Source organism: Mixophyes fleayi, chromosome 7 (genome assembly GCF_038048845.1).
Source record: "Mixophyes fleayi isolate aMixFle1 chromosome 7, aMixFle1.hap1, whole genome shotgun sequence".
In the NCBI taxonomy this organism is placed as follows: Eukaryota; Metazoa; Chordata; class Amphibia; order Anura; family Limnodynastidae; genus Mixophyes; species Mixophyes fleayi.
Window position 1 is genome coordinate 111,966,113 of NC_134408.1, and position 13,569 is coordinate 111,979,681.

General features: G+C 37.1%; 1 protein-coding gene across 2 annotated transcripts in view; it reads left to right on the top strand.

The window, feature by feature from the left end:
- The window catches only part of UBE2F (ubiquitin conjugating enzyme E2 F (putative)), a 169,108-nt gene that overhangs the window by 105,093 nt on the left and 50,446 nt on the right, over nucleotides 1–13,569 (top strand). For both annotated transcript variants that reach the window (XM_075180344.1, XM_075180345.1), the window contains exons 6-7: nucleotides 1,058–1,128; nucleotides 5,170–5,227. In XM_075180344.1, coding sequence (XP_075036445.1) covers nucleotides 1,058–1,128; nucleotides 5,170–5,227 — 129 coding nt within the window. The remainder of the gene's footprint in view (nucleotides 1–1,057; nucleotides 1,129–5,169; nucleotides 5,228–13,569) is intronic.

Below are 13,569 nucleotides of genomic sequence, written 5' to 3' on the forward strand. Positions count from 1 at the left end.
AATGGGGACGGTGGTAAGCCCAGCCAATCCCCAGCAACACAACGGGGTGGCATAGTTGGTCCATCCTGTCACAGTTCCTCATTAGGAATCGATTGTCTCTTTGCTACTAGAATGTTATGATGATATTTAATGGTATATGATTTAACCAAATTATAGCGAAGAGACACATATTTTTTTATACCGATCTATTTTCCCCTTTTTGTTTAGAGCATTTCAGAGTGGAGTATATTTAAGGTAAAGTTGTGGAGAGGAGATATTTCCCCAGCACATAGCAGACTTCCTGTCATTCCAATTTGAGCACTCTGCAGTCAAGGTTTTTTTTTTTTTATTTGTCTTTTTTGTTGACAGTGGACGGTAGTGAAATAGCTTCGGCTTAACTACACATCCTAGACCAGGCAAGTTGTATTTAAAGTTTAGTCATCCTTTTAAAAAGCCCTCAAACTGTACCTTAACCAACCCATGCATATTTTGCAAAAATACTATTAATTTACCTTTGAGGTATCAACTACCACAGACTTTAAAAATGGATATGAATTTATATCAATCCTGTGTATCCAAATGACATAACAGATCTTCAGAATGTTTATATTCAATAAATTGTTTATGTAGAGGAAAGGCATATTTGAAATGCAGGGGATTGGGAAAGAGTCCTCTGTACATATTTAGGTCAGATGGAACACAATCACAGGCAGTTATCTTTTGTTTCTATCATTATGTTCATGAATTGAACTATTGTGTGAAATCACTAAGAGACTATTAAAGCTTTATTACTAGAAAATCTAAATTTTACGCACCTCTCCTCTCATGTCTGTATGTAATCTCACAGCTGTTGCCAGTTATTAGCCTGCAGAGATCCCTCACCAAAAAGCTGTCAGTTACTAGCCCAGGAATTATGTACAAAACTTTGTTTTACAGTACAATTCATTACTTTGGCATTGAAGCAAAATATTCTAGCTTTTGCTGCACATATATAGTGTCTCTCTTGGTGTGTGATAAAATGTTTCTGTCTCTTAATTCCTAACATTGTGACATTTATGTATCTTTCCTTTGTGTACAGCCTCCTAAAGTGAAATGCTTAACACGGATTTGGCATCCGAACATCACAGAGACTGGCGAGATCTGTTTAAGGTGGGAAGCAGTTGTCTTTATATGTTTTATTTATTTTTCCTCCTTTTATTGTGTAGGATATTTTTTTTTTTCTTTTGCCAACTCCGCTCTTGATGTTCAGTACGTCCCAACTGTGCAAGCAAAGGATATAACCCATTTAATACATATACTCAAGGGTATAGCTGGACTTAAGTGACAATGGATCTACTTGTTCACTCACTGCTTTGTGATCTTCCACCTCTAATTTGAGTGTAATCTGCCAGCTCACATCAACCCTAAAAGAACATACCAAACAGGATATTGGTTGAACGCAACACAGCTTTATTAAGGAAACATTTAAACATAAATATAAATTTAAAGTAGTAAAATAACTTCAACTAATATCATGTTAAGTGTAAATATACAAGCTTAACACTTCTAGTACTTAATTACGAGTGCAGAAGATGTGATACGAAACTTGAGGGCAGGTTGATTGATGAGTGGACATGTATGGCATGGTGTCAACAAGCTTTACATAATCATAATAATAATATGCAGCAAATATTTAAATATGCAGTTATATATTTTAAAATATGCAGCAAACACATTTACTAAACTACGCAGCTTAAAGCAACAATCCCATGAGGAAAACCTCAAAAAGCAAAAATCATTGTGACAGTCTATAAAAAAAAAATGTTGGAATTTACCATGTTCCTTTGTTTTGTTTTAATTCAGGCTGCAATTAATGAATTATGATTCTGGGCTATTATGGCGACCACAGTTACATGGCACATGATGTCAGCAGAGAGCCTTTAGTATGCCACACTGGGCTCTCTCTGCAATGTGACATCCTCCTACTCCCCATCATATGATGTGCTGTGAGTCTGTCTGGCAGCATTTTATGTTTGCCAACCAGAGAATTTTTGAAAAAGAGATAATGAATTATAGGAGGATAGCGAAGTAAAAATGACTAACCAATGCATGCATTAAAAGGTATTTAACTTGCTATTTAAAGGGAAACAAGTGGGACTGCTGCTTTAAATTTTCATATACATATACTGTACATAACAAATCTACTTAAATGAAATGCTTGTAAACTATTCAATGGACTTGCCTGCTTTTAGATAAACCGAAACCGCACCCAGGCATACTTGAGTCCCAGTGATGGGCAACACTTGAAGTAAGTCATGTGCTTCCCTCCAACCTTCAAAAATGGTGCATACTAACCTTAACCTCAGTAATCGGTTAAAACCATGCATTTAGTCTAAGAAAGAGGCACCACAAGCTCTTAAACTAGATCACATGTGAGCTCTAAAAACACCCTTCAGATTTCCCCACATGCCACTTAACCCCCCCTCTCACTCACCCCCAAAACACCACTATATGACCTTCATAACACCATGGACGGTGTGTTCTAATTAGACAATGTACAGTAAGGATGTGTTCAAGCCCTTGTGTATAAATTTAGACTGGAACATAGTCCAGGTTAAGGCTAAAAAAGTGGTTTTATTTGCAGGTGGTCAGGGGCAGATCTGAGTAGCATATAATGACAAACACCCAAACTAGTGAACCGCTTGTAAATTAGAGGTTTGCCAATGATTCCCATATACTTATTGAGGCTATAATATAGATTTGGACTTGCTAAGCATGTTGTAGCAAAGATAGAAAAAAAATAGTTATTTGTTTTTGCTTGGCTATTCAAGTTTAAATGATGCTTTATAGCACTTCAAATAAAGGGGTTTTATTGTACATGTTCACAAGTTGGACACATGTCTCTGAGGGATGTGTCTGATGTCAGGTAGACACATCTGCTACTTTTTCAGACCTGGACACATCTACAACTCTGAATGCAGCGTACATACACTTGTGTTCAAGATAAGCTTACTCGTGCGTTCTGCTCTGAGTCATCCCAGAATGTCTTAAACGGATAGAAAATATGATAATAAAAATGGGTCCCTATAGTAGAAACATAGGTGATCGAGATGGGGTTGGGGAGCTGAAAAAGGGGGTGGATACTATATGTAATATCAGCATGGGTCAAATGTATATTTTTAGAGAATGTCTGCCTATATTTATCTATTGTGCATTTTATGTATGTTTTCACACTATTATGCCAAGATTAACATTTTTAAACTAATAAATTGTTTTATTGATGGTTGTTAAATAATGGCTGGTTGCGAGTAATGGAAGAAGTGAGTTCAGCACCAGTTGCAGTGGAAATGGTTGCCTATGGTTGCCTACCTATGTTTGTACTTATGCCCAGTGCTAATTGATTTCTAATTAAATCTCTTCAGTGGGTGTCTCTACCTGTGCCACTGTGTCCATGCCCTGCAACTCTGCATTGGATAGCTGTGTGTTGCTTACCTCTATACTCTCATTGTATTGCATATTACCCAGGTACTAATCACATTTCAGTGCCTAATGCAGACACCCACAATTTAGGAGAGGCCAAAGTACATACCGTCTCTTCTGAATCCCCAACTAAGAGATGGAATTATACTTTTGGAATGGCCAGCATTTATGTTAAAAAAAAAAAAAGTTGAGTTTGTTAATAAGTTATTTATATAGCACCTATATATTACGCAGTACTTTACCAAGAATATTTAACCATTCATATCAGTCCCTACTCCAGTCTAGCATACAATCTAGATACCATACTACATGGACATGTACACTAAGGTTAATTGGCTTCTGATGAAATTCCTATTTTTCAATCCTTGAGATTGTGATTGTTAGTTGCAAAATCTAGTAGCAGATATATCTGCTAAGGACTATGTTTATTTTTATTCAACCAACTAAGAATACATTACCATCTGGATAATTGTTGGCATCACTTCTTCACAAGCAGTTACCTATGGTATTTATTTTCATCAAAACAGCTTTATCTCCAAGCTATCCTGCAATTGTTATTGAAACACAAAGATTATCGGATGTTTTCTGGCAATTATCATTCGGACACATTTATAAATTAAATTGCTTTTTTTATTAAGTTTTTAGTAAAAGAATATATAACAAACATGGCAGTTACTACAGAGTACAGTGCATAGTGTAGATCCAATAAATCAGACAGAACTGCCCATAAATAAACAATAAAAATAAATAAAAAAAAAATAACAAAAAACAATAACACAGGAAACATTCAAATATTATATTGCTTTTTAGCAGTGAATGTATCACTAGTTTAGCAACTGACCATATTGCTTGTAACAGTATTTTATTAAAGGTTTTTATACAAGAGCTCTTTTCATATGTATATTATATGTAGTTTTGTGAATAAATATAGTAATTTAATCTTTTATCCACGGACCTTTTTGAGTTTTACATTTGTATAGTTCTATAGAACTGTTTTTATCACTATCTAGTGGTTCTTCTGCGCTGTCGCAAACTTTGTCTACATTTTCCAATTTCTGATGAAAGTTTAACTATGAATATCTCTTTGGAATGTGGGAGGAAACCCACACAAACACAGGGAGAACATACGAACACCACACATGGGTTGCATTTGAGTCCATGACCCCAGCAATGTGAAGCAGTAATGCTAACCACTGTGTCACACATCTTGAGACCACTTTTTTATATTCGTGGTTGGAATTATTCCTTAATATATTCCTTTTAAAACTAGCTTGTTGCCTTTTTATTACACTTTTTGATTAAGATTTTATGTGCTTATCCCAAATCAGGAACTAATCAACATTTGCAAAACATAACCTTAAACCTTGGCAGGATATTCAGTCTGTAATGTTACTAGCAGTGACAATTTGTAATTGTGATGCACTTTAGGATTGTAACATAAATGCTCTATAATTTGCTAAGGCACCAGGTGTTGCTTTGGACATCTCTACCACCATTCCACATTGGTGTCAAGCAGTCTGCTCCCAAATGCCTACATAAACTATATTGAGTTCCAAACTTTCAATGGGAACTTTAAGGAGATCCTGTTGCCCCTTCCAATCTGCTGAGCTGTTGGCTTTTTTTTTTTTTTTTTTTTAAAACCCAGGTTTGTCTGTTTGCTGGTTATCATCACTGTTATGCCCAAGCAGCTTGAAGCAGCAAAATTATTATTTTCATCTCCATCTCTTACAGTTTGCTTAGAGAGCACTCAATAGATGGGACGGGCTGGGCCCCAACTCGAACCTTAAAGGTAAGCCAAGCAATTTCTAGACAAATATAGAATATTCTATATTTTTAAATAAATCTATGGCCAAATAAACACTGGGCATGTACTATCGGCAAATATCTAGAATAAGCCAGCCATAAACTAATATTATTTACTATACTAAACCTTTTGTATGCTTTACGAATGTATGGTTAAACTTTCTGCTAGCAAAGAAAGCAAGTAAAGGTTTGTGTGGACCATACTTGCCGTAAATGTGTGTTGATATTGTGCAGCACTGATGGAATGACAGTTTCTTCAATCTCACATTATTGTGGACACTTTTTTAGAGTGACCTGAGATTATACCATATATGTACCAGTTGCATCACATAATTTACATTATATTGTGCACACATCCCAATGCCATTCAGAGATGCTTACTGCTATATGACATCACCACACTGCATTATATGTTACAGCAATTTCTTCCCACACAATGAGGTAAGAGCTTTCATATTCTATTGAAACCACATTTAACATGTCGTGAAAGCAATGAGAATAGGGGTTGAAGGCATTTTTCATTTTTGATGTGAGCCCCATTTTAAACCCAATTAAATGGTTTGCATCACTTGGGAACTGCAGAAAAGGGTTAATCACTATAGTCTCCTATTTTATTTTATTTTTTTATTGCCATCCCTTGTGGTTATCCTTGTTAAATTTACTGTAAATCACTAAGTATTTTCATATGCCTGTCTTCCATTCAATGTACCTATTTTCTGCCTCTGCACCTAAAATTATTTTCTGTTTTGATTAATCTATCGGAATCACTGTTTCCCTTAACAGCTTTTGTTATAAAAATGATGGCTCTTTGATCTGAATTTTTACCTCTTTTACGTTCTGTTTGTAAAAATGATGGTCAAGATTTTGAATGGTTTTTTTTTTGTATACCTGTGTAACTTGGCTGTATAGATGTCGCACATGCATTATATGTGTTTTTTGTTTGTTTCCCTCAAAGGGTTTTAAAACAATAGCAGTATAGTTTAGTGTTATCCAAATATGCCTTTTCTACATGTTTGTACTTATAAATATCTCTAGACCTGGATCACATAAACATACTTTTTTACCTAGCAATAATTCTTATCCAGTCACTAACACTGTGAAGGATTGAGCAACTATTTAGCCTATAAATTCACAAAGAGCTAGTGACATCACTGACACATAAGCCACAATGTTTGACAGGCTGCATTGGCTCAAACAGTAAAATTGTCTCCACTGTGTGTAGACTTTGGGCAAACTTAATCTTCTTGCTACCATAGAATAATATCTGCATATGCAGCACTCTGTTACTGGCAGGCATTGTATTTATGGTCTAGCTTTTTTTTCTCTACCAGTACTTTTCAAACCATTAGGGAGCCAGCATGAAAACAGTTCACATACAGGATTGCTTCCTGAACATAGGAGCAATTTATATGAAATTGCTTTGTGGTGTGCTGCAGCAGTCACGTGACACCCTGTTAAAGATCTGGAGGTCATCACAGGGGTTTCCCTAATGGAGGGAAACCCTTGTGATAACCTTGTTGTTGACATCTAACCAAAAACAAGTGTTACATCTTAAAAGCTAAAACAGAAACACACATACACAAAACAAAATTACATTCAAGCATTTTTATGGCCTCCTCACATTGATCAAACCTCTAATAAAGCATATATATTAGTCATTATTTTAAGCATTAGAAGTTGCAAAATTAATAGTCGGGTTTATTTCAGGCATTAAACTTTTTTCCCTCCTGAAGAAGTACTATTTTAACTTTGATAAAGTAATGCATTAAATGTTTTTATCTTTGATAAATAAATGAGAGATTGTAGCCAACTGAATAGCAAAATCTGCAGACACCAGTCACATTTAACGAGAAGGGTTAATAAGTTGCAGAGAACAGTGTGCATGTGCTTTGGATTCTTTGTCTTATCAATATAGTGGTTATGATGTCCAAAAAATGTTGTTGTTTTTTTATATGGATTGGTATTATCAATTCAACTTAATGTGTATAGAAAGCATGACCACAAGTTCTTTTTCTAAATTGTATTACAGCAGCTGTCGTGTAACTGGCAAAAATGTTCTCAAACATAAATCAAAGAAATGTTGTTCTTTTTCCTGCACCCGATGAGTAATTGAGCAACACCATCTTGTTTCTGATATTACTTTTGTGCTGTCCAATGTAAACAAACCAAGAGCATTAAAGTGTTCTGTGTATAATAGGAGCAGGTCGGGTTGTGGTTTTCATTTTTGTGGGGTGTCACAAAACAGCACTCATCTGAGTTTGCGTTGTGTGTATCACAAAGAGTTAACAGCTGCAAACCCGCCTGTCTGTCTAGAAATTGATCCAATCCCCTTTTTATGGCACACGCTCACTATTGATTCCAAAATTCTGACACCACCAAGGTTTGTTTCAAGAGCTGAACTCTTTCAGCAAATTTTTCAGCTATGTGGATTTATAAATGATTACATTTAGCTAGCACATGAATTTGTTAAGAACACAGAGACAGGATGATATATAATGGAAATTAACATGGCAAAATAACCACAATGCTCATGGTAAATAAAGATACCGAAAACAACATACAGTAATATTATGCAAAGCCTTAAAATAAAAGGGAGAAAACACAGAAACACAAATACTTGCTCAATTTCTTGTCTCTGTTGAGGGAGAATGCAGAAATATGGATAACCAGGTGAAATGAACGATGAGATCACTCAAAAATGAAATGTATATGCTGAGGGGGGGGGGGGGGGGGGCAGCTTAACACCTCAGTGTGAAACTCAGTATATTCAAGAATAGCCAGACAGGCTTTTTGTGAACATAGAGAACTTAGTTATTTATAAGAGTTAACCCATTACATAATTGTTTGGAATAAGGCCTAAATCATAACTGCAGTGTAAATATGGTATATCAAATGAATACATTGATAAATTGAGCTTCTAAAGTGAAAAATGGGAAGTCAAAGTCTGCTGTGTGTGTATTCGGTGACTCTGCACATCCCAGTGTTAGAAGATAGCAGTGTCACCTATAGCAGCTTCAGAGGGCCCCTGTTATGAACTATATCCTCATAAAAGTTAGTTTTTTTGGACACCTGAATAGACTTTGTGGGATCGTTCACAGCTTGACATCCTTGCTGACAAAGGCCGAATTTGAAGGTTGCCTATACAGGTATATAGAAATAGGAACTTCAAAAGGAAAATGTCTTCATATTTCATATTTTAGGAAATCTGGGTGCCACTCTATACTCAGGGGCAAAAAAACCACACCCAGGTTGTGAATTATACTTACTAGCGTTACCCGGGAACAGCTATAATCACATGTCAAAAGTATTTCCTATTGCTATGTTTGGTGTTTAAATGTGTGGGAGATTATGACCCGTTTATTGACGGGGGAGTTATGTTTCTGGGATGTATCTGACAAAGGCTGTGAGAGATCAAATCTTGGGAATAGTTTTGTTCACACCTTAGGTGACACCGAAGGGACATTTCTGCCCCCACATTAGCATCCACACTGCCCCTGTGAATGCTGTCCGTCCCATTTGAGTTCACTTAAAAACCTGTGTTGTGAAGGGACATATTGTCAGTCTTTTTGGAAATCAATCATTCATTGTTAAGCTGTCCATCTTCAAGCCAATTTCCCTTGGCTCAGAATATACCACTTTGATGTAAGTTTTTTAGATATAGATAGATATAGATATATATGTAGATATAGATAGAGATATCTGTATGGCCTGTACATTTGTATATTAAATCTATAAATTTAGTTAGTGGCATCCTTTATACTCTAGCGAAGCCATTATCCTGTTAAGAAGAATATAGCTCAACCAAGTTAACCCTGTGACTGCCGGTGTGTGATTTGTTAATGCATTTGACTAACAAACCAAGTGTGTGCTTGCATTTACATTTGTGTAACAGTCTGGAGGTGTGAAGAGTTAACCCTTTGATTGCTGGTGTGGGCTTTGCTAGCCTGTGGATAGCCAGAAGCCTTGTGTGCCAGTGTTCAACGGTATATTGGGGTCCTATTGCCCGTATTCAGTAGGTGGTGGCAAGCCTGAAGTGTGTGGGGTGTGAGAGCACTGTGTGGGGGCTATTCCGTAGGTCTATAACCTGTGTGATAGGTAGAGAGAGACTGTGGGCTGGAATCGTGGGTAACCTCATACAACAAACACCCAAAGTCACGGAAGCTGGGAGCGTGTTCGTGACACAGGCCATAAGTTTTCTCTCTAACATCACAGAATTATAATACATGCAATCAACAGAGCATACATTTACCTATGTGTAGAGAAGAAGCATACAGTATAAATCTTAGGGAGATATTAGGTTAGTATGGTTTCTCTTGGAGCCTATTTTTTGCATTTTTTTATCTTGGTTTTGCTCTGGTGCACTAATTATACAGTTGTATAGCGACTTTCGCAAATATGAAGTATAAAAGAAATTGTTTTGAAGTGTACATCTCTTTACTAGAAATATTTATAGGACTCTGAAGACAGGGCAATTAACTCTTATCTGGTAGAGTTGGTATTGAGTCTGGAGTCAGCAAGTCTCCTGAACATAACACATCCTGCTGAGAGACAGGACACAGTCATAGCAGAATGATATGAGAGAACAAATAGGCATTGGATATGTCAGCATATTTAGATTAACCCCTGATTTACCTACACCCAGGTACTTCTAATCCTGTCAGGCGGGAGTGAACATTTATATTGTGATGAGAACCACATCATGACAGTGGACCGATGGGAGTCTTTGGTACCATAGATGGTTAAATGTTTTTTTCTTTATTTATGTGCATTATAAAGCAGAATACAGGCAAAAGTTAAAAATGTCCATGATTTTTTAACCTGGCTATTTGTCTGTGTTGTTTTCTTGTTTTTTGTTTTTTGGTTTTTTTTGTATTCTGTTTAGGGGTGGGGGTGTTACTCCTTATAAAGAAAAAAATGCTTTTATTACATGTATTGTCATGCTGTAACATAGGATTTAATGTCAATGACATCCATTGTCTGTGTTAACATGCAATAACATTAGGGTTACTGTGAGAGATGCTATGGAATTTATAAGACCTCAAAATCTCTCCCACCAGCCAGGGCCATCTTTTCCATTGGGCACGATGGGCAGGTGCCCGGGGGCCCCACGGGCAAGGGGGCCCCATAGGCAGGGCTCTTAATTAGAATAAATAATCCTGCAAAAGAAAAAACCTGCAAAAAAACCCTTCAAGGGTCACTGAGCAAGTACATCTATCTATCTCTATCTCTATAGATCTATATCTATATCTGTATCTCTATACATCTATATCTATCTATATATATATATATATATATATATATATATATATATATATATATGTAGGGGCCCCGGTGCACTGCTTTGCCCGGGGGCCCATAATGTTGTTAAGATGGCCCTGCCACCAGCCAGGAAACCCTACTAATATATCTGCACGGTCATCACCCAGAATTTAGAAATATCTCCTACAGCATAAAACAGAGCGTCTGTCGTGTACAGGAAACAGTCGGATTTCTAGAAGTGCGCTCAGTTGCTTTCTGTATATGAGCTGTGTGTCTCATGTTAAGCTTAAATTTTGTGGGATGTTATTTTTTATCTTAATTTAAATGTTAGTTTGGCAGCTTGCTGCTTCTAGAAAGTCACTAACTTGCATCCTTATCAGATTAGGCATTTCCAGACAATATGTATGTGTGGAAATGGTGCTAGGACAACCATCTTGTCGATAAGAGAAGCATCTTTAATTTTGTATATTCATTAGTATGGGGCAGCACAGTGGCCTAGTGGTTAGCACTTCTGCTTCACAGCACTTGGGTCATGAGTTCAATTCCCAACCATGGCTTTATCTGTGTGGAGTTTGTATGTTCTCCCTGTGTTTGCGTGGGTTTCCTCCGGGTGCTCCGGTTTCCTCCCACACTTCAAAAACATACTAGTAGGTTAATTGGCTGCTATCAAAAAATTGACCCTAGTCTCTGTCTGTGTGTATGTTATGGAATTTAGACTGTAGGCTCCAATGGGGCAGGGACTGATGTGAATGAGTTCTCGTTAGAGCGCTGTGGAATAAGTGGCGCTATATAAATAACTGATGATGGTGCTGGTGCCACTTGCATTCTAACTCCCGACAACTATTCTGATGGTGTTTGGTAAGATTTTTGGTTGAGACTTTATCCTTTGTAAATTACTTTGGGTTAACACAAACTAAAACTAAAAAGTAATACTATTAGGTAAGTAGTTTATAGAAATTGTATTTATGTATAACTGTTATTACTGTTATTTCTCTTAAATAAAAGCAGTTTATTTAAGGCAAGACAAGACTTGAGGTATTCAAGAACACAATTCTAAAAAATCTTTTCACAAATGTGTGCACACAGCAGGGACGCCAAGAGGAATTTTGGGCTCTGGTACAGCAACTTCTTGGGACCCGTCCATAGTTGCCTATGAAGGAGATTAGTGTACTGCAAAAAGAGTTGCGTCCACACCATTGGGTGCGTGACTGTGCTTATTTTGGGGATGTGCCTAGTTCTTTTCACGCACTAGGCCATCCTCAACAAAAAAAAAACCCTGCATTGCAAAATATTAATGTGTGTGTGTGTATATGTATGTGTGTGTGTGTGTGTGTGTGTGTGTGTGTATATATATATATATATATATATATATATATATATATATATATATATATATATATATATATATATATGTGTATATATATATATATATATTGCTTTTTATAGGGCGCCACAGTGTTTGTAGCGCTGTACAAGAGCAAACAATAGCACAGTACAATTAATAATAAGCACTATAACTCTGGAAGCTCAGAGCACAGCTAGAGGGGGTGAGGGATATTCAGCACAAGCTGATAACCTGAGCCCAAGAGGGTGGGGTTGCAGATGACAGGAAGAGAGCCACTGAGAGGTGCATAGAGGAGTCCTGAGGACAGAAGGTCCAGGAGGAGGTTGGCTGAGTAGCCGGGGAGCAAAGTTAAAAGTGGTGGAAAAAAGAGGAGAGATGACCCTGCTCAAAGGAGCGTACAATCTAAAGGGAGGGGTAGACTGAGAGAAACAAGGGTGAAACGGAGAAAGAGTCATGGAAGGGATGAGAGGGAGAGGTAACTGACAAGGTGGGTATTTAAGCGGATGACTGAAAGGGTTTTAAGAAAAGGTGGGTTTTTAATACCCGTTTGAAACTGGACAGATTGGGGGAAGTTCTGATGGAACAAGGGAGCTTGTTCCAATGGAGAGGGGTAACCTGGGAGAAGTCTAGAATATGTGTGTGTGAGGAGGTAATCAGAGGGGAAGAGATGCAACAATCATTGGCCGATCGCAGTAGGCGGGGTGGAGTGTGAATATAGATGAGGTTGGGGATGTAGGGAGCAGTGGAGTTGGCGAGGAGCTTGAAAAGGATTCTGTATTGGAAGGGGAGCCAGTGTAGGACTTGGTAGAGGGGGAGACAGAAGTGGAGCGGCGAGAAAGGAAGATGAATATATATATATAGATATGTGTGTGTGCGTATAGATATATGTATGTGTGTATATGTATGTATGTGTGTGTGTATATATGTATATCTTGTGTAAAGTATCAGGTGTACTAAATAATAATAGTTCAGAGAGCAGTTCACTGTACCTAATGTATTTTTCTCTAAACATTTAAGTAGTATATTAAAGTCTCTATGCATTAAACTTACCAGCACATTTGAAAAGGATTTTAAATAAACAAGTTATTCTGTACCTGTGACAGGCAGCTCACTAGCGTGATGTGGCTCCAAGAGCGGAGGAACACACAGAACAATGTAAAGCTGAAGAAATTGGATTAATTCAGCGCACACAGAAAAGAGATTTGTAATTGATTATTCAAACTGGCCACACACATAGTACACAATTGTTTCTAGTAGTTGGTGTTCAAAAATGTTAAACTGGTACGATCATACTTCTAAATGATCCTTTTTATTTAAGATCTTTCAGTTAAGATTGCATGTCACATACTATAATTGAAAGATCTCATTGAATATGATCACATCATGGGAGTAAAATCTTGTTTGTGGATACATCTATATTTTGCTATGCATGTTCATTTTCAGAACTGGTATTGCATTTGCCCAACATTGAAAATAAAAGTGCAGATTGCATACCTTAATTCACCTCAACAGATGTATATGTAGGATACCTTTTTTTGACGTTTGTATTGAATGCCTCAGAGTCTATTGTGCAGAGGTGCTGTCAAATAAATAGATATGAGGGATGTGCAGAAGGCGCTAATCAGGTTGAAAAAGAGCTACAGTGACAAAGCCATTGCATAAAAAAGTGGCATATCAAGTGCTATGTTTTTATGGTGGAGGGGTGTTTGCATACCGGATCTTAC